The sequence below is a fragment of the Myotis nattereri genome, assembly GCF_964212035.1.
Source record: "Myotis nattereri genome assembly, chromosome: 3".
Lineage (NCBI taxonomy): Eukaryota > Metazoa > Chordata > Mammalia > Chiroptera > Vespertilionidae > Myotis > Myotis nattereri.
In genome coordinates this window covers 213,823,042-213,849,098 of record NC_138077.1, presented here as the reverse complement: position 1 = coordinate 213,849,098, position 26,057 = coordinate 213,823,042, and the positions used below count along the sequence as shown (strand labels likewise).

Genomic DNA, 26,057 nt, shown 5'->3' with positions numbered 1-26,057 from the left:
CTTCCCGTTCTTGTCTTCCTTCTTCCCCTCTTCATCCTCCTCTTTGTCACCATTTTGCTGGGTTTCCACGGGCTCTTTCTCCTCAACTTTGGTGTCATCTATGGGAGGACAGGCTACGTTCGTTTATCCCCAAAGGCACTGCCCAGGGGCCTCTCTGCCAGGTTCTGGGGACCCAAAGGCTAGCGGGGACACACCTCCCATCCTCTAGGGGCTCAGAGAGGGGTTTTAAACACACAAGCATGCAGGGCTAGGTCCCGCCCAGGCGCCCCTCCCCACCGAGTCAGGACCACCTGGGAACAGGGTAGGGCACCGTGAGAAGTGCAGCTACGTTCAAGGAAGGCAGCGCGGCCTTAGGGGTCTGAGCAGGGGACACCTGTTCTAGAATATTCCAGCACCCAGAGGTACACAGGCCTCTGGCTGAGCCCCAAATGCTCCAGGCCAAGCTCATGGCCAGCTCTCCTTCCTCCTGGTGGCGGCTGGGGCCACAGGAGGGGTCAGGAGAGAGCGGGGGACCTGTCCCCTGTGGGGCAGCAGGTCAGTTCCCACCCATCAACTCCCACCAGGGCCTAGCGCCAAGGGGACGGTGCCCAGGAGGCTGCGAAGTCCCCACAGGGTCAGACGGCGCCCTCAAGGGACCACGGGACACGGAGCAGCACGCGTGTGCAGGAGGCCGCACCTGGCCTCAAGTCGCTGCCGTCCCTGCTGTGAGCCAGGCTCAGCTCCAGCTTGTCCAGAACTTTCTCTTTCTCGGGGAGCACTTCTGCAAGACAAAGGGTGCTCATGGGTGGGGGGCCGGGAGGGCAGCTCTGCGTCAGCCACGCACACAGCCCTGTGCCTCAAGGGAAACTCCTCCAGGGAGGTGGGCGGGGCATGGACACCCCCATCAGCAACTCGCACCCCAGCAGCACCCCCCCAAACTCCTAAAGACACAGCCTGGAAATCCGCCTACCACAACCGTAACCACAGCGCCCAAAGCTCTGATCAAAGCAAACCGACGATGAGTAAGGACAGGAACACGCTGAACAACATGACAGGCCTTAGAGCAGCGGTTCTCAACCTGTGGGTCGCGACCTCCTTGGCGGTCGAACGACCCTTTCACAGGGGTCACCTAAGACCATCCTGCATATCAGATATTTACATGACGATTCATCACAGTAGCAACATGACAGTGATGAGTAGCAACGAAAATAATGTTATGGTTGGGGGTCACCACAACATGAGGAGCTGTATTAAAGGGCCAGAAGGCTGAGAACCACTGCCTTAGAGCCTCACACCCGCAATCACACGTCTGTAGGACAGATGTTCCTTCCAAGCACACGTGAGCGCTGACCAAATCTGACCGCATTAGGGCAGAAAGCAGGTTTCGACAATATCACACAGAAGCAACGCCACGCCCACGCGTTTTCACGCCGCAATGCAAACTGAGTTTGAAATCACTCCTGAAAAGCAAGCCCACGAACCCCTAACTCTGAGGAGTGCAAGCCCAGAGGAGAGACTGAGTCCCGGCTCCCCCTGGGGTCTAGGTGCTGGGACAGAGCAAGCACAGCCCACCTGGTGGCCAGGGGGAGGGGGCGGGGGAGGGGAGCCAGCAGCCGCCTCTCTAACCTGGGTGGGTGAGGCAGGAGACGGCTCTGGGAGGGTGCCTGGCTGGGAGGGTGCCTGGCTGGGAGGGTGCCTGGCTGGGTGGGTGCCTGGCTGGGAGGGTGCCTGGCTGGGAGGGTGCCTGGCTGGGTGGGTGCCTGGCTGGGTGGGTGCCTGGCTGGGAGGGTGCCTGGCTGGGAGGGTGCCTGGCTGGGTGGGTGCCTGGCTGGGTGGGTGCCTGGCTGGGAGGGTGCCTGGCTGGGTGGGTGCCTGGCTGGGTGGGTGCCTGGCTGGGAGGGTGCCTGGCTGGCTGGGTGCCTGGCTGGCTGGGTGCCTGGGGAAGCCCACACCTCACCTTTTGACAGCTGCTCCGGGGAGGGCTGGGCCTTCTCCGCCTCCTCCGGCCGCTCCTCCCGGGTCCTCTCCTTGCCGTCTGAGCTCTCCTGCCTGTCCTCACCCTCCGCTCTGTCCAGGGCCGTCGGCAGGGCCTAGGGAGGCAGGTGAGGCCTCAGCAGGAGGGCAAGGCCAGGAACGGGCTCTGGGCTGGGACCCATGCTCTTGGCTCCCGACCTGCTCCTCCAAACCCAGAGGCCCAAACGGGAGCCCCGAGGAGTTCTGCGCCAGGCCTGAGAGGCCCCTGGACCCCGCCCGCCCCTGCCCGGGCCCAGACACCCACGTCGCCCACACCTGGACTTCCGGAGGCTTCTTCAGCTTCTGCACCCCCAGCTCCTTCTCATCCAGGAAGCCCAGCGGGGCTTCCATTTTGTCTGCAAGATGAAGGGGAAGGGTGAGGCAGGTGGGCTCGGGCGGGGAGCAGGGAGGCCGAGTCAGTTCCCAACACACTGCCGAGTGGCAGGGACTCGTGTGAAGTGGCATGTCCACAGCCCAGGTGAGGAAGTGACTTCCTAAGGTCACCCAGGGCCCGGAGGCACACCCAGGAGTGGCCACCTCCAGGACACACTGTGCCCAGAAGCAGGGTGTCCTCCAAGGCACCCACCCTCTCAGGGCCTCACCTGCCACCTGGGGAGGTAGCTGAGGGCTGCCCAGGCCTGAGGGGTCCACGTGAGAGAAGGCGTTTTGCCCAAATAAATCCCAGATCACCAAAAAGACACGCAGAGAGAAAGAACCCACGCAGATGGGCAGCGCCCCTGAAAAGACCTTTTCTAAAGAGGCTGCACCAAGCCCACGGCACCAAGATGCTGTCCTCAGGGGAAGGCAGGTCCACCCACTGCCCACCACCAGCTCGGCCTTAAGCAAACGCTGCTGAGCCGGTGGAGTGGCGCGGCCACCACGAGAAGTGGGGCAGTTCCTCCGAAATTACCACCCAGGACCCGCGCTCCCAGGCCCAGCTGCACCCGCGAGAAATGAAAACCCGCCCACATCGCAACTGGAGCACAGGGGCTCACGGTGGCATATCCACAGCAGCCAGAGAAGCAACAGCCCAGTCCACCCGCGGGCGAAGGGACACACAGCATGGGCAGCCACGCGGGGATGTGATTCGGCCATAAGAAGGGATGAAGGACTGCCCGGCCGGTGTGGTTCAGTGGTTGAGCATCCATCTATGAACCAGGAGGTCAAGGTTCCATTCCCAGCCAGGGCACACGCCCAGGTTGTGGGCTCGATCCCAAGTAGGGGGCGTGCAGGAGGCAGCCAATCAATGATTCTCTCTCATCACTGATGTTTCTATCTCTCTCTCCCTCTCCCTTCCACTCTGAAATCAATAAAAAAATATTTTTTTAAAAAAGAGGAATGAAGTACTGACACGCCCCCGCATGGATGGGCCTTGGCAACATGAGGGAAGCCAGGCATAAAGGCCACAAATGCATGATTCACATACAAGCAACGTCCAGAACAACAGACAAGCCCATTGGCACAGTAAGTAGATTGGTGGCTGCAGGGGCTAGGGCATTGGGGAGGAATGGGGGTGATGCTCATGGTACGTGTGTGTTCTGGGGTGAAAAATGTTCAAGAATCGGAGAGAGGTGATGGCAGCACATCCCTGTGAACATACCAGAAACTACCGAATAGCACACTTTGAAAGGATCAATGTTGTGATGTGTGAGCCACACCTCCGAAGCGCCCTTTGTGGGGTGAGCAGAGGACTCGGGGTCTCCTGGGGCCTTGCCCCTCCCGGGACCCAGGTGCCCTCCCCCACTCGTCCAGGCTCAGACCTGGCAGGCCCAGCGGGGCGGGCAGGAGGTGAGCGGGGCTGGCGGGCACGGGCGTGTTGGGATCCGAGGAGACGGCCTCGCCCAGCTTCTTGCTCTCGGAGCCCTCGGGGACCAGGTCCGGGGTGCTGTACCTCCCGTTGACGAGCTCGAACTCCTGGACCTGGGCCGTGGAGGGCGGAGGCGGGCGGTGGTCACAGCTCAGACGTCAGGGTCGCAGAGCTGCCAGTGTGACTGGGGGTGCCCCAGGCTCAGGGAAGATGCCACCTCTGCCCCAGGTTGGCCAAGCCCCACGCCAATCCCAATCTCCCTGGTCCTCTGCCCTTTGACCTGCCACCCTGGCCTCCAGCACCCCCAAACCACACCCCAGAGAGGCATTCTGGGCCTGGCTCAGACCCTGGGCAGCTGTGTGAGCCAGGCACCTGCCTCTGCCCACTGACCCCCCCGGAGCATGCCAGGGCCACAGGCAGCCCTGGCAGGGCCCTGAGGCTGACTCACCCACCTTCTTCCTCACCAGCGACATGACGCCGATGCGCGTGAGCACGTGCTGCCTCGAGAGGCCCTCGCGGGGCACGCCGTCCGCGAAGGTCTCGGCGCCATCAGCCCCCGGCTCACACAGGTGCCGCATGAAGAGGGACACATAGGCTCTGGGGTGGGGGGGACTGGGGCTCAGGGAGTGGGGGGCCAGCAAGGACCCTCTGCGAGGGCTGGCAGGACCCCGGGGAGCTCGCCTGGCTGGAATCATCGTCCCTCCCCCACCTCCCAACCAGGCCCCCGTCAGGGCCCGGGAAGGGCGGAGGGCTCCCCTGAAGGGGACCCTCTAGGACAGCCCGGCCCTGCCCAGGCCTGGAGCCAGCCCTCCACAGACCAGAGGGCAGTGAATTCCCCAGGCCCGAGCCTGGCGGGAGCAGAACCTGCGGTGTGCGGGCCACCCCGCTGGAGCCTGGGCCCCCTCAGCCCCTTTACCTAAACTCCTTCTCGCTCTTGCCCCGCAGGTCCCGCACCAGCCAGTGGGAGTTGAAGGCATCCTGGGGCGGCATGCCCCAGCGCATGATGGCGTTCAGAAAGGCCTTCCGCTGGCGGGCATTGAAGCCCAGCACCTGGAGGGCGGGAGCCGAGAATCGGGAGGGGGGCAGGGAGGGGGCAGGGAGGGGGCAGGGGGAGGAGGAGGGCACAGAGAGGGGAGGCCTAGACCCAGGGTCCATCCCAGCCCCACCTCTACTTGCTGGGACCCTGCACAGACCCCCAGACCCCCCACTTCCTGCCTGGCCTCCACCCCCCGGGGGGCGGGCAGCAGGGGTGAGCTTTTTGTTCCAAGAGGTGACAAGATAAATCAGGTGAAAGGGAGCTGGGCATGGGGGGGGAGCTGGGCATGGGGGGGAGCTGGGCATGGGGGGAGAGCTGGGCATGGGGGGAGCTGGGCATGGGGCAGAGGACTGGACATGGGGGGAGCTGGGCATGGGGCGGAGGACTGGACAGGGGGGAGCTGGGCATGGGGCGGAGGACTGGACAGGGGGAGCTGGGCATGGGGGGAGGACTGGACGGGGGGGAGCTGGGCATGGGGGGAGGACTGGACAGGGGGGAGCTGGGCATGGGGCGGAGGACTGGGCATGGGGCGGAGGACTGGGCATGGGGGAGCCGGGCATGGGGCGGAGGACTGGACATGGGGGAGCCGGGCATGGGGCGGAGGACTGGACAGGGGGGAGCTGGGCATGGGGCGGAGGACTGGGCATGGGGCGGAGGACTGGGCATGGGGGGGCCAGGCATGGGGCGGAGGACTGGACAGGGGGGAGCTGGGCATGGGGCGGAGGACTGGACAGGGGGGAGCTGGGCATGGGGCGGAGGACTGGACGGGGGGGAGCTGGGCATGGGGCGGAGGACTGGACGGGGGGGGCCAGGCATGGGGCGGAGGACTGGACAGGGGGGAGCTGGGCATGGGGCGGAGGACTGGACATGGGGGAGCCGGGCATGGGGCGGGGGACTGGACATGGGGGAGCTGGGCATGGGGCGGAGGACTGGACGGGGGGGAGCTGGGCATGGGGCGGAGGACTGGACATGGGGGAGCCGGGCATGGGGCGGGGGACTGGACATGGGGGAGCTGGGCCCCACCTCAATGTTGCCTCCTACGCGGGCGAGGAGAGGCGGCAGGGGCTTGTCCCGGTCACCCTTCAGCTGCCTCCGGGACTGTCGCCGGCCACCTGGGGAGCAGGGCCCCCCACCTGTCAGCGGGCCCAGAGCCATCGGACACCACCCTCTCCACCAACTCGCCCAGAACGGGGATCCCTCGGGGCGACCCCGAGCTGCTCTCGAGCCTGTCCCCACGCCCCAGAGCCCCCAGGCTGGCCGCCAGCTCCCTGCGCAGCCTCGCCCCAGCCCTGGCCGCAGCAGCAAAACTCACTCTGCCCTTCCGGCCTTTCCTCAAAGTCCTCGTCCTCGTCCTCGGAGCCGATGGAGTACTCGGACTGGTTGTCCGAGAGTTCGTCCTGCCACTCTGGGGGCGGCAGGGGGCACAGGGTGAGGTGCCAGCAGCCCCCCGGGCTCCTACCCTCTGGGCCACGCTGAGGCCCTAAACCCCAGCCCAGTAAGTGGCCATGAAAACCACCTTCCTGGGAGCTCGCGGCCTAGTATCAACAGCAACGCTGCTTCCCAAGGGCTAGACCATTCTCCACCCATTTTACAGATGGGGAAGCTGAGGCCTGCCCCGGGTCACACCGCTGGCAGAGAAGTCACTGGGTCACCACACATCTTGTTCCCCAAACACCCAGCAGCCCACACTGGCCCCCAATTCCCCACAGCCTCCCACTCAGGCCGGTCCCACACAGCTCCTGCTCCCCGGCCCCAGGGGCTCCTGCCATGGGGTCCCTCTCTGACCTTCCAGATCCCTGCCCCGAGGCCCTCTGCGCCGAGGCACTGGGCACCCTCCGAGCTGGACACGCACCCTGGTCCTCCTGGGACGTGTCGTTGTAGTTGACCTGCTTGCGGATGCGCTTGCCCTTGCCCAGGTTGCGGGCCAGGTCCTCCTGCTGCTGCTCATAGTGGTGCCGGAGCAGCTTCTCCCAGTAGTCCGGGTCCACGTTCTCCTCCTGCTTGATGATCTCCCGCTCCACCTCCTCCTGAGACACAGGCGGGGGGTGAGGCGGGGCCAGCAGACACAGCCACAGGGGGAGGAGGGGCCCAGGGAGGGGGCCTCCCTACACCTCCCATTTTGGGCTCAAGGATGAATTGAAAAGCCTCCTCCAGGAAGCCTTCCATGATCAGCCCAGCTTCCTGCCCCGTCAGTCACCACCATCGCTCCGTTCATCCCTCCATTCACTCCCCAAGGATTCCCTGGCCGTGTGCAGAGTGGAGTGAGCCCCACCTGCCCTCAGGGGCTCCCAGGCTCTAAGGGAAACTGGCTGTGGGGGACAAGCACACCACGGCCTGCGTGGCAGGTGCCGGGCCGAGGAGGGGAGACCCAGGAGCTGGCCTTTGGGGGTAACAGGGGTTTGCGGAGAGGACAGGTGTGGCCGCGTGCCCTGAAGGAGTGGTCCAGGGGGGCCTGATGCTGGCCCCAAGGGGGAGAGGGCGGGGGGGAGGGGCGGGGGCGGGGCAGTGGGCAGGGCTGGGAAGGCCTTGGACCCCAGGCCCCGGGGCGGGCGGCATGAGGAGGAGGGTGGCCGGCCGGGACCTACCACGCCGTCCTCCTCGCGCACCACGTACTGCGCCACCTTGAAGGAGCTCAGGTACTCGTTCATGTTCTGCAGCTCCGTGTCGTCCGTGGCGTCCTGGTTGCGGTCCAGCAGCTTGGAGATGGCCGCGTCGTCGTAGTGGATCACACTGCTGTCCTCCACGTCCTTGTTGTCACCTGGGAGAGGCAGGGTGCAGAGTCAGAGGACAGGCGGGGTGCCCAGGAGCCGCGGGGACCCCTCGAGTCCCGACCATGGTTCTTCCCAGTCCCTGCGGGGGCTGCGGTGGAAAATGGGGACCAGAGAGCGAACCCCCACTGCCACGGCCCCACTGCCCGCCCCTGGCAGTCACGGGCATGCAAGGGGGAGGTGGGAGCAGGGGACACGGCAAACACCACGGGTAGCCTGGTGCCGGGAAGGCCTTCTGCAGGCGCAGGAGGGGCTGGGGCGGGGCGGGTGGGGCGTACCTGGCGGGGTGCTGCCATGCTTCTTCTTGGCGCTGGCGGCCAGGGCGCCCCCCTTGGAGGACTGGACATCGGGGATGGGTGTGATGGGCCTCTGGCCCTGAGACATCATGCCTGTGGGCAGAGGCGGAGGGGCTGCAGACCAGGGACAGTGCCCAGAGACCCGTCCTGGCCCTGCCGCTGGCCAGGAGACGGGAGGGGGGGCAGGGGAGAGAGAGGCTGGGGCTGGGCACCCCCAGGCCGACACCCACCCTCCACGTCGTCCTTGAAGAGCTCCTCGGTGCCGAACTTGAGGATGTCGTCCAGCTCCTGCTTGGTCATGGAGCCCGACTTGGAGCCCAGGCCAGGCCGTACCACCAGGTGGGTGAGCATCATCTTGCGCTTGGCCACCTGCGTGATGCGCTCCTCCACCGAGGCCCGCGTCACGAAGCGGTAGATCATCACCTTCTTGTTCTGCCCGATGCGGTGGGCGCGGCTGAAGGCCTGGGGGCGACCCGCGGCTCAGCGCCCGGGCTCCGCCGAGGGCCACGGCCGGCACCACGAGGGGGGGCATGCAGGTGTGCTCGTGAGCGTGCCCTGCGTGGGACGGGCCGTGGGGCTTTGCGTGGAGACGTGCAGGCGCCAGGGTCACTGTGGGCACTGCCCGTATGCAGCCTCGCAGGGGCCTGGGGGCCTGGGCAGGTGAACGGGCGCGGGTGTGGGTGTGCCGGGGGGTGCGAGGGGCAACGTGGCCAGTGTGCTGGCTGCAATGAAGCCACAAGGGGCTCTGATGGGGCTCAGGGGAGGTGGGGGCTGTGCTCCCCGGGAGGGAGCCAATGGGGACTGCCGGGGACGCATGGCCACCCCGTGAGGGCAGCGAGGCCGGAAGCTGCCCAGCACGATCGGAACCAAGGCTCTGTGCACCCGCCCGGCATCAGGTGGCCCAGTGTGATTGCATCTTCGTGGTGACTGCATAGGTGCACACGCCTGTGCGTGAGACACAAGCCTGTGTGTGCCCCTAGAGCAGTGAAGGCGAACCTATGACACGCGTGTCAGAGGTGACATGCGAACTCATTTTTTTGGTTGATTTTTCTTTGTTAAATGGCATTTAAATATATAAAATAAATATCAAAAATATAAGTCTTTGTTTTACTATGGTTGCAAATATCAAAAAATTTCTATATGTGACACGGCACCAGAGTTAAGTTAGGGTTTTTCAAAATGCTGACACGCCGAGCTCAGAAGGTTCGCCATCACTGTCCTAGAGCATAGTGTCCAGTGCGTGTGCGTGCGTGTGTATGCATGTGTGTGTGCACGTGTGCATGCGTGTGTGTGTGCATGTGTGTGTGTGCGTGTCCCTGCCCCACAGAGCGTGGCCAGGGCTCCTCCCTCCCAGCCTCCCCATTTTTTCCCACCTGCTTCACTGCCCTTCTCGCTCTCTTCATCCCCCCGCCTCCAGCAGGCCTTGCCCCCACTCTGTGCTCCTGTCCCATCCCAACCTGGCCCCTTTGGGTCTCAGGACTGACTCCCCCATCCTGCCTCCTCGATGGCCTTGGTCCTGGGGTGATGACAGACCGCTGTGTGTCCTTGGACATGTCCCCTGCCCTCTCTGGGCCTGTTTCTTCCTTTGTACAGTGAGGAGCTGGAGGGGTGGCCAGAGCCTCCACTCGCCTCTCCAGGCCCCTCTTGGGGCTGAGATCCCCAGGGCCGGCCCGGGAGGAAGGGAGGGCCTGAGACACTGAGGTCGGTGGGGGGGCGGGGGAAGTGCCACAAAACTAGGGGTGAGGGGGGCCCACAGGCTGCGGCGGTTGGGCGTCAGGGCCACAGACCTGGATGTCATTGTGCGGGTTCCAGTCCGAGTCGTAGATGATGACCGTGTCCGCTGTGGCCAGGTTGATGCCCAGGCCGCCCGCCCGGGTGGAGAGGAGAAAGCAGAACTGCTGGGCCCCCGGGGCTGAGGAGAGGTGGGTGCCGGGCAGCTGAGTGCGGTGGGGACAGGGTGGGGACAGAGCAGCCCACCTGAGCCACCCGAGCTGAGCCCTGACCCGACAGGAGGATCCAGAAAGAGGAGGGAGTCGGCTTTCTGAGCCCAGACGAGCAAAGCCAAGCTGCAGGCAGCCAGCAAGTGCAGGCAGAGCCCCTGACGAGGCCGGGAGAGCTCGGCTCCTGTGCCCTCGGGGCTCCCCGGCCCATGATGCTGTGAGGGCCCCAGAGCCGCTCAGGGTCACAGCCCGGGGCCTGGGCTGCCCCACAGCAACCCACAGGCTCTCAGGCCCACCGGGCCCTTGGTTAAGTGACCTAGGACTGACCAGAGCACCCACAGAGCTGCAAACAGGTCCCCGAACTGCCCGATGCCTCAGCCACCCCCACCACGCGTGGCCACGTCTAGATGTTCTGTGTTCACCCCCCATCTGACATGAGTGGGCACAGGCGTGGCTGTTTGGGGTGTTCAGACAGCGGGGCCCCAGCCTGTTCTGAGCGTGGATGCCGGGAAACGGCCACGGGCCCAGGGAAACAGAGTCTGCGGCGACTGCTGCAGACCGCCCACTGGACGCCCTGGTTCAGCTGGCACCCCCCACTCCACGGCCCTTCACGCCCAGCTCACTCCCGCCTCCCGCCCGCACCTCTCCTCCCCAGGCCAGGAGCAGGGCAGGCGGGTGTGGGCACGTGGCTGGCCCGTCCACGGTCCCCTGGGCAGCAGCCCAGAGGCAGCGTGCTCAGCCTGCCCTGCACGGCTTGTCGCTGGCGGGCGACCTAGTGCAAGGTTAGAGCCCGCAGGCCGGCCAGCCTCTGGGCACCAGCTCCACCGTCACAAAGATGCTACTTCCCACCCTCTGCCTTCCTCCTGTTACCTACCGGGCACCCCAACACCTGGCAGGCCCCCCCGGAGGGCCCATGGGAGAATTCCTTTTAGCATGAAACTAAGGGGCAGCTGTGAGGACTCGGGTTAAGGAAGGGTCTGCTTCTGGTCCCCATCAGGAGCCCTGGGTGGGGTGGGTACCGTTGAATCTGTCGATCGCCTCTTGCCGGAGGCCCCCGGTGATGCCGCCATCGATGCGCTCGTACTTGTAGCCCTCGTACTCCAGGAAGTCCTCCAGGAGGTCCAGCATCTTGGTCATCTGCGGGGAACAGGTTTGGGGCAGACCTCTACCGCTGATTCCCACAAGGACCCTGATTGTCTGAGGAAAGGGACCCCTTACGCCCCCCAATGCCTAGCACAGAGCCGGAGGTATGACAGGTGCCAGGAGGGACGAAGGAGCCCTGAGTGCAGAGACGCACAAGCCCGAGGCTGGGCAGCCCTGCCCCACCGCCCACAGTGCCTCCACCGGTGTAACTTCAGGATGGAGCTGGAGGGAGGGCCTGGAGCGGTGCCGCCCGAACCCCCCACCCCCCAGGGCCCCGTGTTCCTGAGAGGCCAGGCTGCAGGGATGAGGGGAGGGGCTGTGGCACCAGCCTGGACAGGAAGGCAGGCCCGCCCTGCTTCAGGAGCTTGCCAGGAGAGGCAGGCGGTCCTGATGGCCAGGGTGCCCCGCGCCTTGAGCTGGGCACCAGCCGGCTCTCCCTGGCCGTGGCATGCAGGGCCCAGAGGAGCCACCGGGCACACAGCCGCACGGGAGCAGCAGCACCCCGACTCTGACGGGCTGCCAGCAGGTCGTGCCCTGAGGGGGGCGGATGCCAGGGGGGTGCAGGGCGGATGCCAGGGGGGTGCGGGGAGCCAGGCAGACACCTGGGCGCTCACCTGGGAGAAGATGAGCACGCGGTGCCCTTCGTCCCGCAGCTTCCGGAGCATCTTCTGCAGCAGCATGAGCTTCCCCGAGGACTTGACCAGGGAGCTGCCGTCGTAGGAGCCATTGGGCAGGACGGGGGCCTCCTGCGGACACAGCAGAAGGTGGGCCTGGGGCGCCCCCTCCCCTCTGGCTCGGCACCAAAGGGCCTGGCAATGGGCTGAGCGCTGAGCCCAAGCCTGGGTCAGGCCGGGCTCAGCAGGAGCGGGTGCGCCTGGATCCCTTGTGCCCGGCACCACGGCCCAGGCAGGGCTCCGACCTGCCGGCCCGCCCTCCGACTCCCTGCTGTTGACACCCCTCCAGGACCTGCAGGAGTGGCCTGGGCACCGGGGTCTGTAGGGCGGATGCCAGCAAGGCCAGCCCTGAGCCCCAGCGGGCGGAACGTCAGTCAGAAGGCCTCTGCCAGGCCAGAGTGGTGAGAGCAGCCTGGGGTCGCCCACAGCACGGCCTGCCACCCCAGCTCTGCGCTGGCCTCTTCCTTGGGGGCGGGGGAACCAGCAAGGGTTTAAAGTCGAACCAGAACAGCAGCACCAGGCGTGACAAAGGCTAATGCTCTGAGAACGGACGTGCCAGGCTCTCTGTGAGGGCACGTTATGGCATCGTCTTGTCTGGTCCTCGCCTTCAGGGAGATGCTTCTTTGTCCCATTTTATAGCAGAAAAGCTGAGGCTCCTGGAGGACCAGTCAATGCAGAGACCCCAGGGCTGGAGCCAGGGCCCTGTCTGCGCCCGCAGGGTTGCACATCAGAGTCAGCAGGGGCCCCTCCCCGGCCTTCCCGACGCCCTTGGTGACTGAGTGCAGCCAGGTCAGCCCTCAGAACCATGGCCTGGGGAACCTCGGGGGGACCCAATGCTCCCCACGGCTTGATGGGTCACAGGAGGAGCCCAGGGAAGGAAAGGGCCTGCCCAAGCAGTAGATGGAGGCAGGTTTTCAGAAACTTCTGGCACAATGAGGACCCGCATCACCTCCAGGTCCTCAAGGTCAAGAAGCACCACGGCAGCCATGGACATATACCACAGCAGCCACGGGCACCTCCCACAGCAGCCACGGGCACCTCCCACAGGAGCCACGGGCTCCTCCCACAGCAGCCACGGGCACCTCCCACAGCAGCCACGGGCTCCTCCCACAGCAGCCACGGGCACCTCCCATAGGAGCCATGGGCTCCTACCACGGCAGCCACTGGCACCTACCACAGCAGCCACAGGGAAGAGGTAGGGATGGTTGCAACACTTCTTCAGGTCCATCATGATGTTGAGCAGCGACACCTGGTTCCCGCCCCCCTTGGAGTTCAGCGCCTCGAAGTTCCGCGTGAGGATGAACTTGTAGTACTTCCTGCAGCAGAGCACGGGACAGAGGAGAGGCGGCTGACACCGGCCACGCCAGCCTCCCAGAGGGCTCTCTGCGGGGCTCTGGGGGCTGGGGGCCAAGCACCCACTTCCAGAGGCAAGGGGAGCCCCGAGAGGTGAAGCCACAGGCCTAGAGTCACCCAGCAAGCTGCTGGGGGACACAGAACTCAGGCAGCCCCAGACCCTGGTCGCTGAAATCAAAGAAGCAGCCTCAGATGGAAGAGTGTGGGAGGTGAATCCAGGCCAGCCACCCGGGAAGCGGCCCAGGAAGGCCAGTGGGGCCCAGGAAACGAGGTGCGGGGGGGGCTCCAGGGCAGGCCCCCCGCAGGCCGAGCCCCCACTCACTTCTGCATCTGACTCAGCTCCACGCGGACGATCAGCTCGGTCTTGGCCGGCATGTTCTTGAACACGTCAGCCTTGAGCCGTCTCAGCATGTGCGGCCCCAGCAGGTCGTGCAGCTTCTTGATCTGGTCTTCTTTGGAGATGTCTGCAAACTCCTCCAGGAAGCCCTCCAGGTTGCTGCAACAAAGAGCTGGGATGAGAGCCAGAAGCAGGGACCAGAGCAGGCCAAAGCCCCTCTGCAGAGGGAGTCAGGATTGGGGGAGGGAGTGGGCCAGCCAGGCCCGGCCACCTGCCACCTGCCAGAGGGTCACAGGGAGGCTGGCTGGCTGGCGGGCCAGGTGGGCCGGGCAGCCCTGGCCCCTGCCCAAGGGTCCTTTCAGCGTCCGCCTATGCCTGTGTCACCCGCACAGCACAGCTCTCACCACACAGGATACCCTCCTCCACCCTGAGCCCCCAGTCTGGGCAAGAAAATGGGGGCCAGGTGAACACAAGGAGGCGGGGAAGGAGGTTCCACTGACCGGCACTCAGCCTTCCTCCTCCTCTCCATCACCACCCGGCCTCCTCCCTCCCCCCGCTGTCACCCGTGTGGTCACTTCTGGTCTTTGTGGAGGGAAAGCAATGAGCCTGGGGTGTGGGTCAGGGACAGGACCCCTAGAGGACTCGGGGGCCATCTGGGGAAGATTCGAGGAAAAACAGGATTTTTCCCAAGTGCTCGGCCGGTGGCCCCTCCACGCAGGTCATCTGAGGTGGGCACCGCTAACGCTCCCATTTAGTGATGAGAGACCCCAGCCCAGTGAGTGGCCTGGAGCAGGACACGGACACTTCTTCCCGCTGCCCCGCCGCCGCCCCGCCCCACTGCCCCGCCCACCCTGCCCTGCCCTGCTGCCCCGCCCACCCGCTGCCCCGCCCACCCGCTGCCCTGCCCACCCGCTGCCCCGCCCACTATCCCACCCCGCCCACCTGCTGCCCCGCCCCACTGCCCCACCCACCCCACTCCCCGCCCACCCCACCCTGACCTGCTGCCCCGCCCACCCGCTGCCCTGTCCACCTGCTGCCCCGCCCACCCTGCTCACTTGAACCGCTCTGGAGTCAGGAAGTTGAGCAGGTGGAACAGCTCCTCCAGGTTGTTCTGCAGGGGGGTCCCCGTCAGCAGCAGCTTGTAGTCAATCTTGTAGCTGTTCAGGACCCTGAAGAACTGAGGGGTGAGGAGGTCAGGGGCGCGGAGGCCTGCCCAGTGCGGCGGGTGGCGGGGCGGGGGGGCGGCGCCGCTACCTTGGACTGGTTGTTCTTGAGCCGGTGGGCCTCGTCCACCACGAGGCAGGCCCACTCGATGGAGCCCAGGATGGCCTGGTCGATGGTGATGAGCTCGTAGGAGGTGAGCAGGACGTGGAACTTGATCTGCACTTCTTTCTGGAGGGAAGAGCAGCATTTGGGCGCAAACGAGACAAGGTCTCCAGAGACAGAGGTGAGGAGGGGGAGCCGGAGCCCCCAGGGGGGCCCAGGACCGAGCGGAAGACCCGGCCACCAGGCCGAGGCCCAGAGCACCAACCGCACCAAGACCCGGTGCTGAGAAAGGAACCAGCTCAGTCACCCTTCAGAACTGGCCACGTGGGGGGCCCGGTCCTCACTGGCCTCATCTCGTCCCCACACGCCATCAGCCGCATTGTCACCGTCCCATTTGCAGCTCTGGGGTCCCAGGATGGACAGCGTTCCCCGTGGCCAACAAAAGGCAGAGCCAGGACAGTGAAGGGGACCCAGCACGTGGGGCTCAATGCAGTGCAGCTGCCGATTTAAAATTCTTAATAACTTTATTGCTGAATTTGTTTCCTACGACAAGGCCAGTGGGACGATGGAGCCCAAGCTCACGCGAGGTCCTAGAGCCCCAGACAGGTCTCAGCCCCCTGCTCCCTTCCCTGCCCAGCCCTCCCCCCGGCACTGCAGCTCGTGTGAGCACGAAGGACACGGGTCCTGCCGCGGGCCAGGCGCTGTCCGGGGCGCTTCTCAAAGTGTGGTCCGGGGACCACGGCGTCTGCATCACCCGGGACCCAGTCAGAAATGCAGCTCAGGCCCTGCCCCAGAGCTGCTGGCCCAGACCTGGTGACCCCTGCCCAGTGCTTGCTCACTCACCCGCTCTCTACGGTCACCTCCAGTTCACGAGACGACGCCCAGGCAAGGTGACTTGCCAGAGGTCACACAGGGGTGAGTCATGTCACCGCAAAATTCACTCAGAACCTCAGAATGGGGCCCTTTTTTGGAGCTAGGGCCTTTGCAGGTGTAATTCGTTAAGGTGAGGTCAAGCCCACAACCCGGCCAGTGTTGGTCAGTGATTGGGCGTCGACCTATGAACCAGGAGGTCACAGTTCAGTTCCCACTCAAGGCACATGCCGGGGTTGCGGGCTCCATCCCCAGTAGGGGGTGTGCAGGAGGCAGCCAATCGACAATGTTTCCCATCAGTTTTTCTACCTCTCTATTCCTCTCCCTTCCTCTCTTTAAAAAGCAATAAAAACATTTTTAAAAAAGAATTAGTCGCCGCCTTAAAAAAGTAAGAAAGAGGAGTAGGTTGGGCCCTAAATCCAATGAATGTGCCTTTATGAGACACAGACGCAGAGGGGACAGCATGTGAGAGTCAGGGCGGCGACTGCAGTGAGGCGTCTGCGGGCCAGAGACCGCCTGCAGCCCCGAAGCTGGATGAGGCAGGGAGGGTCCGCCGGAGAGGGTCTCCCAGCGGGGAGGGCGTGTCCAGCCGACACACTGGGGAGACCGAGTTCCTGCTCTGTTACCCGCCCCCCTCCGCCCCCCCCCCCCCCAGGACACGGTACAGCGGTAACTCTGCCTGGAGAGAAGCCTCCATGTGCGGAGACCCCGAGTGGAGGGACCCCGACGGACCACAGAGCCCTGTGGCCTCAAGGCAGACAGCGGCCTCCCAGGGACGCGGGGCGCGCACCTTCATGCGGAACACCTTCTTCCCACTCCGAATAGCGTTGTCCTCAAAGGAGAACTCGTTCTCCCGGATGACGGAGCGGCTCTCCTTGTCCCCCGTGTAGGTGACCACATAGAAGTCGGGGGCCCACATCTCGAATTCGCGTTCCCAGTTGATGATGGTGGACAGGGGCGCACTGACCAGGTACGGGCCCTTGGAGTGGCCCTGCAGAGGCAGCGCGGTGAGGCTGCCGGCCCTCAGCAGGCGCCGCCTTTCCCCGCCCCCCCCACGGCCCCCGCGGCCCCACCTCCTTGTACAGGGAGTAGAGGAAGACGATGGTCTGCACCGTCTTGCCCAGGCCCATCTCGTCGGCCAGGATGGTGTCGGTGCCCTGCGCCCAGGAGAAGCGCAGCCAGTTGAGGCCCTCCAGCTGGTATGGGTGCAGCGTGCCCCCCGTGGAGTCGATGTACCACGGCTGCTTGTCGAACTTGACCGTGGGCTGTGGGGAGGCGGAGGGTCAGACACCCTGCGTCCTGGGCCACCAGAGCCCCCCCTCCCGTTGGCACACATTCCCACTCCTCTCACTGCTGCTAACTCCGTCCTCCCTCAGGTCTCAGCCGAAACGCCTCCTCCTCCGGGAGCCCTCTCGCACTCCCACCTGTGTCCCACCGTGGCCGCCCCTACCTCCCCTCGGTTCAGCTTCCCCACTGTTAGGTTATCTGACCCTGAGCACCGGTGTGGCCACTACATTGTCCTGCTCAGTACTGCGTCCTCCCAGCCCCATACGGTGCCTGGGACATGGTGGGCGTTCAGTCCTGCTTGATGCACGCCCAGACTCTTCAGGATCCAGACTCCACCCTCCCGGCTTCCTTTACCCTGCAGTTCAAGGCCTCCTCCCCATGGGGTCCTCCTGATGTGCCAGACCCCATCACCTTCCCTGGCACCCCAGTCCCAAGTGTACACGCCAGTGGCCCATGGGGGGTGGGCAGTTCTTGAAACAGGTCAGGGCCCTGTCCCCCCCAGGGCGAGGTGCTGGCAGACACTCCAGAGAGGTTTGCCAAATGAACACAAGACCGCCACCCCCTTCCTGGTGAGCACAATCCCCCAGGGAAGGGGGGTTCTCCCCGTGAACAGGTGAGACCGGTGTGTAATTGGCTGTGACGCCCCTGAAGTTAGACGCGCTTTTTTATTTAAACGCTTGCAATTAGCCCATCTAAAGTAATGGAAGCCCATGAGCTAAGTGGAACCACTGGCCCCCAGTTTGTGCACAGAGAACCCACACTGCAACTTGCACAGGAAGCCAAGGCCCCAGTCCCCCCACAGCTGCCCCTCTGCGTGAGGTGGGGCCCTAGGACACAGGGTGTGAGCTCTCCCCGGGGGATGCCTGGCGTGAGTGGTCTGAACCACAGGCCGTGGCATTCCCCTACTGCGTGGGCGAGGCCCTGGCGACCCCCCTGCTGCCATCCCCGCTCACATCCACGATGGGCGTGTCCGGCGGCCTCTCCTGCTTGTCATCCTTCAGCTTCTTGCCCTTCTTGACCAGCCTCTTGGGCAGCCGGGCATCCTCCCCCAGCATCAGCTCCCTGGGAAGAGGGCGGGGTGCCGGTGAGCGAAGCTCAGGCCGCAGGAGCGGGAGCCCGGGGCGGGGCCCGGCGGGCGGCCCACCTGTGGCCCCAGTAGGCTTGCTTCAAGCTGTCGTAGCAGGGGATGTCGATGTCATCGATCTCCCAGGTGCACTGGTCGTAGGACAGGTCCTTCCACTTGATCAGGTAGTGCACGTCCCCCTTCTTGTCGAAGCTGCGACACAGTGGATAGATGGTGGAGGGCGGGGCACTGCAGCGGCCGTGGCCCAGGACACCCCCTTCCCCAGCCACCAGGCCAGTGAGAGGGAGGGAGGGAGGGAGGGACAGAGAGGCCGCCATAGCAGCGTCCTCTCCATCGGCTGGTGCAGCGAGAATCGCAGCGGTCACGGGTCTGGACACAGAAACCTGAGGCTCTGAGTGCGACCGTTCTCCCCACTGACCAGAGGCGTTTCTTTTCTAACTTAAAGTGGAAGACCTAGAGCGGTGCCCACAAGAACGCGATTCCTGCAGGCGCAGCGCCCTCTTCTGGAGACCCCGGGACACAGGGGCCTGCGGACCAGGCCCTCAGCAGGAGCCCGCTGGGTGCCCGTGTCACAGGCTGCTCCTTCCGGGTCACGTCGCCCCTTTGTATGTCTGACTTGGGAACTGTTCTCCCACCGCAAGTGTGACGTGTGCCCGTGTGCATGTGACAGCCCCTCCGCTGGCCAGTCAGATCCCCGACGGCGGGCCGCGGCCTCTTCCTCCCGCCCCCCCCCCACACACACACACACACACATCTGGCTCCGCGAGGCTCGGCCGCACCCGCCCGCACGCACCTGTGGTTCAGGATGCGGTGGATCATCATCCACTCGGGCTTGATGCCGTAGCGGTAGAAGCGCTCCTCCATCTTGGCGTGGAGCGGGTCCTTGCTCTTCCTCTTCTCGCTCTTGCCGTCCTCGTCGCCAGAGCCGTAGTCGAAGGGCGGGGGCTCGTCCATGTCGTTCTTTCTTTGGTAGTTGCGGTACATCACCGTGTGGTACAGCTCCAGCTGCTCCCCGAGGGGCAGAGGTTACCAGGGAGATGGGCTGTGGCCCCTTGTCCCCCTGACCCCGCGCCCCAGCCCTCAGCCTCGCCCTCCCCAGCACAGGAAGCTGAGCCTTCCCCACCTGCCCAGGTGGCTCACCTGCAGCTCCTTCACCCAGGAGCAGTGCCAGTAGGAGAGCCCGGCCCACTTGACAAAGAACTCCCTCTCCGGGAGGCCCTCCAGAGGCTTGGGTGGGGGGACGCTGGGCTCCATGTCAGGCCCTGACAGCCCCCCCATGAAGGGGGTGGGGGGCTCCGTCCACCTCCAGTGTAGGATCCGCTGAACTTTGCCCTTCAGTGGCGGACACTGTGGAGAGAGGAAGGTCGCCCAGGTCAGGGCTTAGCTGCAGGGCCCCGCCTGGAGGCTCCTGTGACAGCAGGCAGGGGGAGCTGCACTGTTCCCCGAGTCAGGAAGTACCCCCGTGACCCCACAGCACAGACCTGTCCTCAGGGGCCCACGTGTGCTGTGCACAGATGGGCCATGTGGGTCTGCATGCATCCCACACATAGACAAACAGGAGCCCAGGTGCACATGGGAGGGCTGGCCACAGCACCGCCCAGGACCCAGGGGTGGCCCGGGGGACAGCTCAGAGCAGGTGGCATTTGGTGACTGGGGGGCACCGGTGGGGAGTGTCCTCAGAAACTGAGGCGCCAGCCCCAGGGGCCTCCTACCCTTTCACACCCCAGCTCTGGGACAGGAGCCAGGCCCCGGGTGGGTCTGAGTGGACAGTTCGGTGGCTGTGTGGCCTTAGGCAAGTCACTTCACCTCCCTGAGCCGGTTTGCTCATCTAAAAATGGGGATCGGCCCAGCTGGCGTGGCTCACTGGTTGAAACAAAAGGCCCCGCACTGGGTAACGCCGTCAGCCTTAAAGGGATGCCCACTACGTTGGCTGTGGTGGGAGGCTGGGATTATCGCCACCACCTGGCTCTTTTCATAAGGGCTGTTTGCAGGCTCCGGTGAGAAAACTGCAGCTGAGTCTGAAGGGCATTGAGCCGCAGACCGGCTCTGGGCGGGGCGGGGGGCAGGACTCCGGGCGGTGGGCGGGGCTCTTGCTTAACCTAGAGGCCTTGGGGGCGGGGCTAGAAGGGCGGGGCCTTGGTGGGTGAGGCTTGGAACGTCGTGGGTGGGGCCTCAGCGGGTGGAGTGGTGCTGCTCGGGGCGTGGCTTGGTCCGGTGTGGGCGTGGCTTTTTATGGGGCGTGGCCTGCGCCGGCCTCTAAGCGCAGGGTCTTGCGGGCGACGGGCGCGGTGGGCGGGGCCTGGCCGGCGGGGCGGGGCGTTCGCGCGGGGCGGGCGTTAACACTCACTGTACAGCGCGGGCAGAGCCATTCACCGTTTGGGATCTCGGGCAGCGGCGGGTTGAGGCAGTGCAGGTGGTAGGAGGAGGGGCAGGCGTCGCAGCAGAGCAGCTCGCCGCCGTCCTTGCACACTCGGCAGAACTCCATGTGGTCGTCCTCCTCCTCGCCGCCCTCCTCGTCATCGTCGTCGTCCTTCGGCTCCCACTGGATCCCCTCCTTCTCCTGGGGGGACAAGTACAGGTGGAGGCGCCCTGGGCCCAGACACCCGCCACCTGCGTGGGACCCCCCCTCCCACTCGGCACCCCCACGTTCTGTCCCCCGATGACCAGCGCAGGGTCTGGGTGCCAGGCACAGACCGACCCGCGGGGCTGCTTACACAGTGTGGACAGCTCCACTTGCCCTCGGGGGCCTTCTCCAGCTCGGGGTCCAGGCAGACCAGGTGGTAGGCCCGCGGGCAGGTGTCGCACAGGATAATCTCGCCGCCCTGCTGGCACACCTCGCAGTAGTCCTGGTGGTCTGTCTCGTAGCCGTCACCATCGTCGACTGCGAAGGGGCAGAGGCAGCCATGCGGGCTGCGTCCCCCTTCCCAAGGCCCCACCAGTCTCCCCCTGAGGCCGCCCCAGCACATGGGTGCTTAATAGATGTTGGAGGAATGGGTGGTGGGTGGACAGACAGGGTGAATGAAAGTTGGGGGTGATGGCTGAGGAAATAAAGGGGTAGAGATGGAGAGAAGGTGGATAGAAGGAAAGGAAGGAAGGGTGGGAGGAGGGAGGGAGGGAAGGAGGGATGACAGGTGGGACAGGCAGGGGAAGGGGTGAGGGGATAGGCGGGTAGAGGAGTGGATGACTGAATGGTGGGTGATGGCTGATGGATGGCACTTCTCCAGTGCCCTCTCTGCTAGTGCAAATGCCCTGGCCCTCCTCCTACCCCCCGCCCTGCCTCACTGGAACAGGCCCCCTCTCCTGACCGAGGGCCCCAGGGTGGCTGAGGGAGCACAGGGGAGCTGCCTAGCTGAGGCCAGAGGAGGCTGCGCATGAGGGCACCTCCCTGGCTTCCCCGAGGGACCTCTGCACCCCCACATCCACAGGCGGCCAGGGACCCGCCGACGGAAAGGCCTACTCCTCCTCTTCTTGCGCCTCCTCTTGCTCTTCTTCCCCAGGGCTGCCGAGCACTCGGAGCGCACGGAGGAGCTGTGGATGCTGGCGCTGTCCAAGTCCGACTCCTCCCGCTCATCCTCCTCGCTCTGCAGGGGCGGAGGACCCTGTGAGCCCAGAACCTGCGTGGGGGGCTCATCCCGAGGGCCTCCCTGGCCTGGGCAGAGGGGCGTGGGGCAGGGCACCATGGCGGCTCTGGGGGCACAGGACTCTCTGTGGTTCATCTAGTCTCCGCCTCCAGCTGGAAACCCAGGGGCCGGGCCCAATGCTCTACCCGCCCCCGAAGCCGTGCTCTGCGCCCACAGAGAGCTCAGTGCCTTCCCCAGGCCATGCCCTCCGCCTTGCCAACTCCTACAGGTCCCTCTAGGACACCTCCCCCAGGCCTCCCCTTAAATGAACCTGTTGCACTGCCTGTGTGCCAGGCCTGGCCCGTGCCATCTGCCTGTCGCTGGCTGTCTCCCAGTGTGAGGCCCAAACCCCTTCCAGACGGAGCCTCTGGAGCAGGGCCACGCGGCTCAGCAGAGACCAGCACGTCAGCACGTGCTCACCAGTATCTGCTGAGCCGAGCGGCTGCCCAGCTCCGCGCGGGGCCACGCCTGCCGCTCACGCTCCCTCCAGAGCAGCTCAACCCAAGCCCTGTCCGCTGCCTCTGCCCAGGGACAGAGAAATGCCTTCCATGTCTGCGCCTCCGCAGGGCTGGGGCGAGGCGAGGGAAACAAGTGCCCGTGCAGGAGGGGGGTGAAGGGAGGGCAGAGAAGTGACCAAGTGCTCCCGGTGGGTTCCCTCGGGGTCAGTCTGACCTGGTGCAGAGCTGGCCCCGGAAGGACACGGGAGCCAGCCTGGCCCTGCCTCCAGGCCACCTTCCTGGGGTCCAGCCTCGCAGACTTGGGCACCAGGCCCCACGAGGACTCTCAGGGGCCAGCTGACCCTCCCCCCTGCTGCCCAGATGGGGTGGCAGCCGAGGGCAGCGAGAGCCAGGACTGAGCCCCAGTTCAGCGGGTGGGCCCCACGCCCAGTCCAAGCTGCAGGCCTGGGGAAGGATCTAGTCTGAGCCCCTCACCAGCAGGTTGGGGAACTGCGGCCCAGCAGGCCTGTGGGTAGAAGGGGAGGAGAGTGGGAGAGAGGAGGCCCTGCCCCCAGGCCGCTTCAGGAGCACGAACCCACCGCCCAGCCCTGCTTTCCACAGCACCCCAACCTTGGCACGCACACGCCAACGCACCTCAGGGTGCTCACATGCACACACCACAGACACCCTGAGTGCACGTGGGCTTGCTGTCTCACTCACACGGACACCTTCCCGTCCACCGGGTCTCTCACACACCCTCACACACACATGCTTGCTCACACACACACACACGCTCACACACACACACTCATTCACTCACTCTCACACCCTCACACACACCCTCATACGCGCATGCTCGCTCACACACGCTCACACACATGTTCACACCCTCACACACACCCTCATACACGCATGCTCGCTCACACACGCTCACACACATGTTCACACCCTCACACACACCTTCATACACGCATGCTCGCTCACACACGCTCACACACATGTTCACACCCTCTCACACACCCTCATACACGCATGCTCGCTCACACACGCTCACACATGTTCACACCCTCACACACACCCTCATACACGCATGCTTGCTCACACACACACACGCTCACACACACACACTCATTCACTCACTCTCACACCCTCACACACACCCTCATACGCGCATGCTCGCTCACACACGCTCACACACATGTTCACACCCTCACACACACCCTCATACACGCATGCTCGCTCACAAACGCTCACACACATGCTCACACCCTCACACACACCTTCATACATGCATGCTCGCTCACACACGCTCACACACATGTTCACACCCTCACACACACCCTCATACACGCATGCTCGCTCACACACACGCTCACACACATGTTCACACCCTCACGCACACTCTCATACGCGCATGCTCGCTCACACACGCTCACACACATGTTCACACCCTCACACACACCCTCATACACGCATGCTCGCTCACACACGCTCACACATGTTCACACCCTCACACACACCCTCATACACGCATGCTCGCTCACAAACGCTCACACACACGCTCACACACACACACCCTCATACACGCATGCTCGCTCACACACACGCTCACACACACCCTCATACACGCATGCTCGCTCACACACATGCTCACACACACACTCACACACACACACACACACACACACACACACATGCTCGCTCACACCCCACACACGGCCACGCTCACCGAGGAGCCTTTCTTCCTCTTGCCGCCCAGCCCTCCGAAGCGGAACTTGAGCCCCGCCGCCTTCTTGCCCTTGCCCTTCCTCTTGGCGTCCTTGGAGCCCTTGACCTTCTTCCGCACGCCCGGCCCTGCGGAGTCACGAGGAGGAAGCGCGTTCACTCCGCCCGCACAGCGACGCGACAGGAGAGGGTCGTGTGTGTGGTGGGCCTTTCCACGTGAGCAGACTGGGGCTCGGAGAGGCCATGCCCTGCCTGCAGTTGCACAGCATGGCGGGGGGTGGGGGGGCCAGAGAATAACCCGGCCCAGGCTCTGCCCCGGGCACCAGGACGCCCTTCTCGGACAGCAGAAACCCCGCCATCTCGGGAAGAGCCCTGTCCTGTCCCCAGTGGAGCCACGGCCAGCAGGACCCCCGAGGCCCCCACCTCTGGGCCACCCCTGGGCCCTGGAGGACTGTTCTGGGGCAGGAAGCTGCCAGCCTCGGTTATCCCCATGCCTGGGCGACGCTGGCACCTCAAGACCACCCTGACCTCTGCCATCCCCCCAAATGCTGGCTCCTGGGGGCCAGCAGTGTGGAGGGTTTTGTGGGGTTGGCCACAGAGCCATCAGCCACCTGGGGAGTGAGGACCCGAGCGCCCCTCCCCCAGGGCTGACCAGGGGAGATGGGCCTGGGCGCAGGGACCTCCAGCCGCATCACGTGCGGGGAGATGGGGCTGGGGGCCCGGCAGCGACCTCAGCGCCGCCCAGGAAAATCTATTTCAGTTTCTCAGGCTCTGAATCAATAGCTCAGCGCGGGAGCCCGAGAGGAAATGGGAAAGCAGGGCCGTGTGCAGGCCAGAGGCCAGCGAGGGGCAAGCAGGAGCCGACTGGGACCCATGTCACTGCCCACCGGGCCCTGCAGGGACCTGGCCAAGGGCCACATCGTCCCAGAAGGCAAAGCTCTTTGGGGCTGAAACAAGGAGTCCCCGAGCCCCCTGAGTCCCCCCCTCAGAGCCTACTCAGGGCACCCAAAGGCTGAGCTGCTGTGGCCCCACACTGGGAGCCCTGGGAGATCAGCGCGCCCACCTGCCACGGGCCAGGCACCCCCAGCCAGGCAGGCCCCTGGGGAAGTCAAGTCGCAGAGAGCCTCTGCTGTCCCTGGTAACCCACCGGACACCCCACTGAGGCCAACTTGTACCTGGACCTCCTTCCAGGGCTCCCCGGAAGCCGGCCCTGACCACACCGGTGCTCGGGCAAGAGGGTCACGGGCTCACCTTGGGCCCCTTCTCCCTGGGAATGGCACCGCCTCACGCGTGAGACCCCCTGACTCTCAGCAGCCTGGGCCTCCCCAGCCCTTCCTGACGCCCAAGTCGGAGGGGCCAGGGCAAAACTCCCCAAGCTCTGAGCACCGCCCCCCGCTTCTCCCCAGCCCCTAAGGGAGCTCCAGTGCCCCTGCAGTACAGCCGAGAAGGGCCATGTGGGTCCAGGTCAACCAAGGCACTGGGTCCTTGACAGACAGGCCTGGAAGGGCTCCTGCCAGCAGGCTGAGTGCCCACCCCCCGCAGCCTTACCCTTGCCCTCTTTGGTCTTGGCCTTGCGGATGGGCACAGGCTGGGGCGCCTGCTGGGGGCTGACAGCCAGCGGAGGGGCGATGGTGACCGTCTCCACGGCCGCAGCCACGGCCGCCGCGGCTGCCGCCGCCGAGCTGCCCTTGAAGGGGTTGTTGGCACTGAACTCCCGCCACTTGGCGCCCAGGACGGTCATCATTTTGGACATGGGGATCTTTGGGTTCTTCTTGGCAATGAGAGGCCTGTGTGGGGGCAGAGGCAGGAAGGTGAGAGCAGGGCCATGGAGGGGTGGCCCCCCACGTGACCCCGGCAGGGCCCCCACATCCCACACCGGGGACAGGCAGCCCCAGCCCCAGGCTCCCGGTTAGGAAATGGGGCAGAAAAGGGGGCAGGAAGAAGACAAAGCTTGAGGCAGCAGTGCCCCCCGAAATGCTCGCGTCCCTGTTTATGCGGTTGGCAATCCTCGTGAATTGGGTTTCTAGAATCCGCGAGGCCTGAGGCTGGAGAGGGGGCAGCAGGGCACAGGCCCCGGGACTGACTGGGGCCCCCACCCCAGGTGCAGGGCAAGCAAGGGAGGCAGGGCCACCTGCCAAAATGGAAGGGGCCCCTCCAGCTCTGCTCAGGTCGGTGTCGGCCTGACAGCCACCCCCCAGGAGCCGGGCTCTGCCACCACGGCTGCTGCCCCTCCCCCCCACCCCCTCTGCCCTGCTGCCCCACCCCACCAGACCTGAGGAACTGGCTGAAGGCCTTGTAGTTGGTCAGCGTGTGGTAGTCGGCCTCCGAGAACAGATAGTCCACGTCGTCCAGGCCCCACTCGGCCATGAGCTGCCCCGAGGACTTGGGCTCCTGCGGACACGGGGCCAGAGATGGAATCAGA

The 26,057-nt window shown here is 65.0% G+C and overlaps 1 protein-coding gene across 1 annotated transcript in view; it reads right to left on the bottom strand.

Moving 5' to 3' along the window:
• CHD5 (chromodomain helicase DNA binding protein 5) overlaps positions 1–26,057 on the bottom strand; it is a 56,269-nt gene that overhangs the window by 10,560 nt on the left and 19,652 nt on the right. The window contains exons 4-35 of the mRNA XM_081085440.1: positions 25,908–26,026; positions 25,184–25,422; positions 23,640–23,764; positions 21,311–21,434; positions 20,568–20,734; positions 20,201–20,413; positions 18,994–19,200; positions 18,647–18,858; positions 17,914–18,045; positions 17,723–17,831; positions 16,556–16,747; positions 16,273–16,473; positions 14,601–14,738; positions 14,402–14,523; positions 13,332–13,505; positions 12,831–12,972; positions 11,597–11,728; positions 10,859–10,976; positions 9,687–9,811; positions 8,130–8,361; positions 7,882–7,992; positions 7,421–7,593; positions 6,688–6,862; positions 6,148–6,240; positions 5,859–5,947; positions 4,716–4,849; positions 4,252–4,396; positions 3,753–3,912; positions 2,269–2,348; positions 1,937–2,069; positions 677–760; positions 1–98 (exon numbers count right to left, since the gene is read on the bottom strand). The exon at positions 1–98 is cut by the window's left edge and continues 40 nt beyond it. Coding sequence (XP_080941566.1) covers positions 1–98; positions 677–760; positions 1,937–2,069; positions 2,269–2,348; positions 3,753–3,912; positions 4,252–4,396; positions 4,716–4,849; positions 5,859–5,947; positions 6,148–6,240; positions 6,688–6,862; positions 7,421–7,593; positions 7,882–7,992; positions 8,130–8,361; positions 9,687–9,811; positions 10,859–10,976; positions 11,597–11,728; positions 12,831–12,972; positions 13,332–13,505; positions 14,402–14,523; positions 14,601–14,738; positions 16,273–16,473; positions 16,556–16,747; positions 17,723–17,831; positions 17,914–18,045; positions 18,647–18,858; positions 18,994–19,200; positions 20,201–20,413; positions 20,568–20,734; positions 21,311–21,434; positions 23,640–23,764; positions 25,184–25,422; positions 25,908–26,026 — 4,698 coding nt within the window. The remainder of the gene's footprint in view (positions 99–676; positions 761–1,936; positions 2,070–2,268; positions 2,349–3,752; positions 3,913–4,251; positions 4,397–4,715; positions 4,850–5,858; positions 5,948–6,147; positions 6,241–6,687; positions 6,863–7,420; positions 7,594–7,881; positions 7,993–8,129; positions 8,362–9,686; positions 9,812–10,858; positions 10,977–11,596; positions 11,729–12,830; positions 12,973–13,331; positions 13,506–14,401; positions 14,524–14,600; positions 14,739–16,272; positions 16,474–16,555; positions 16,748–17,722; positions 17,832–17,913; positions 18,046–18,646; positions 18,859–18,993; positions 19,201–20,200; positions 20,414–20,567; positions 20,735–21,310; positions 21,435–23,639; positions 23,765–25,183; positions 25,423–25,907; positions 26,027–26,057) is intronic.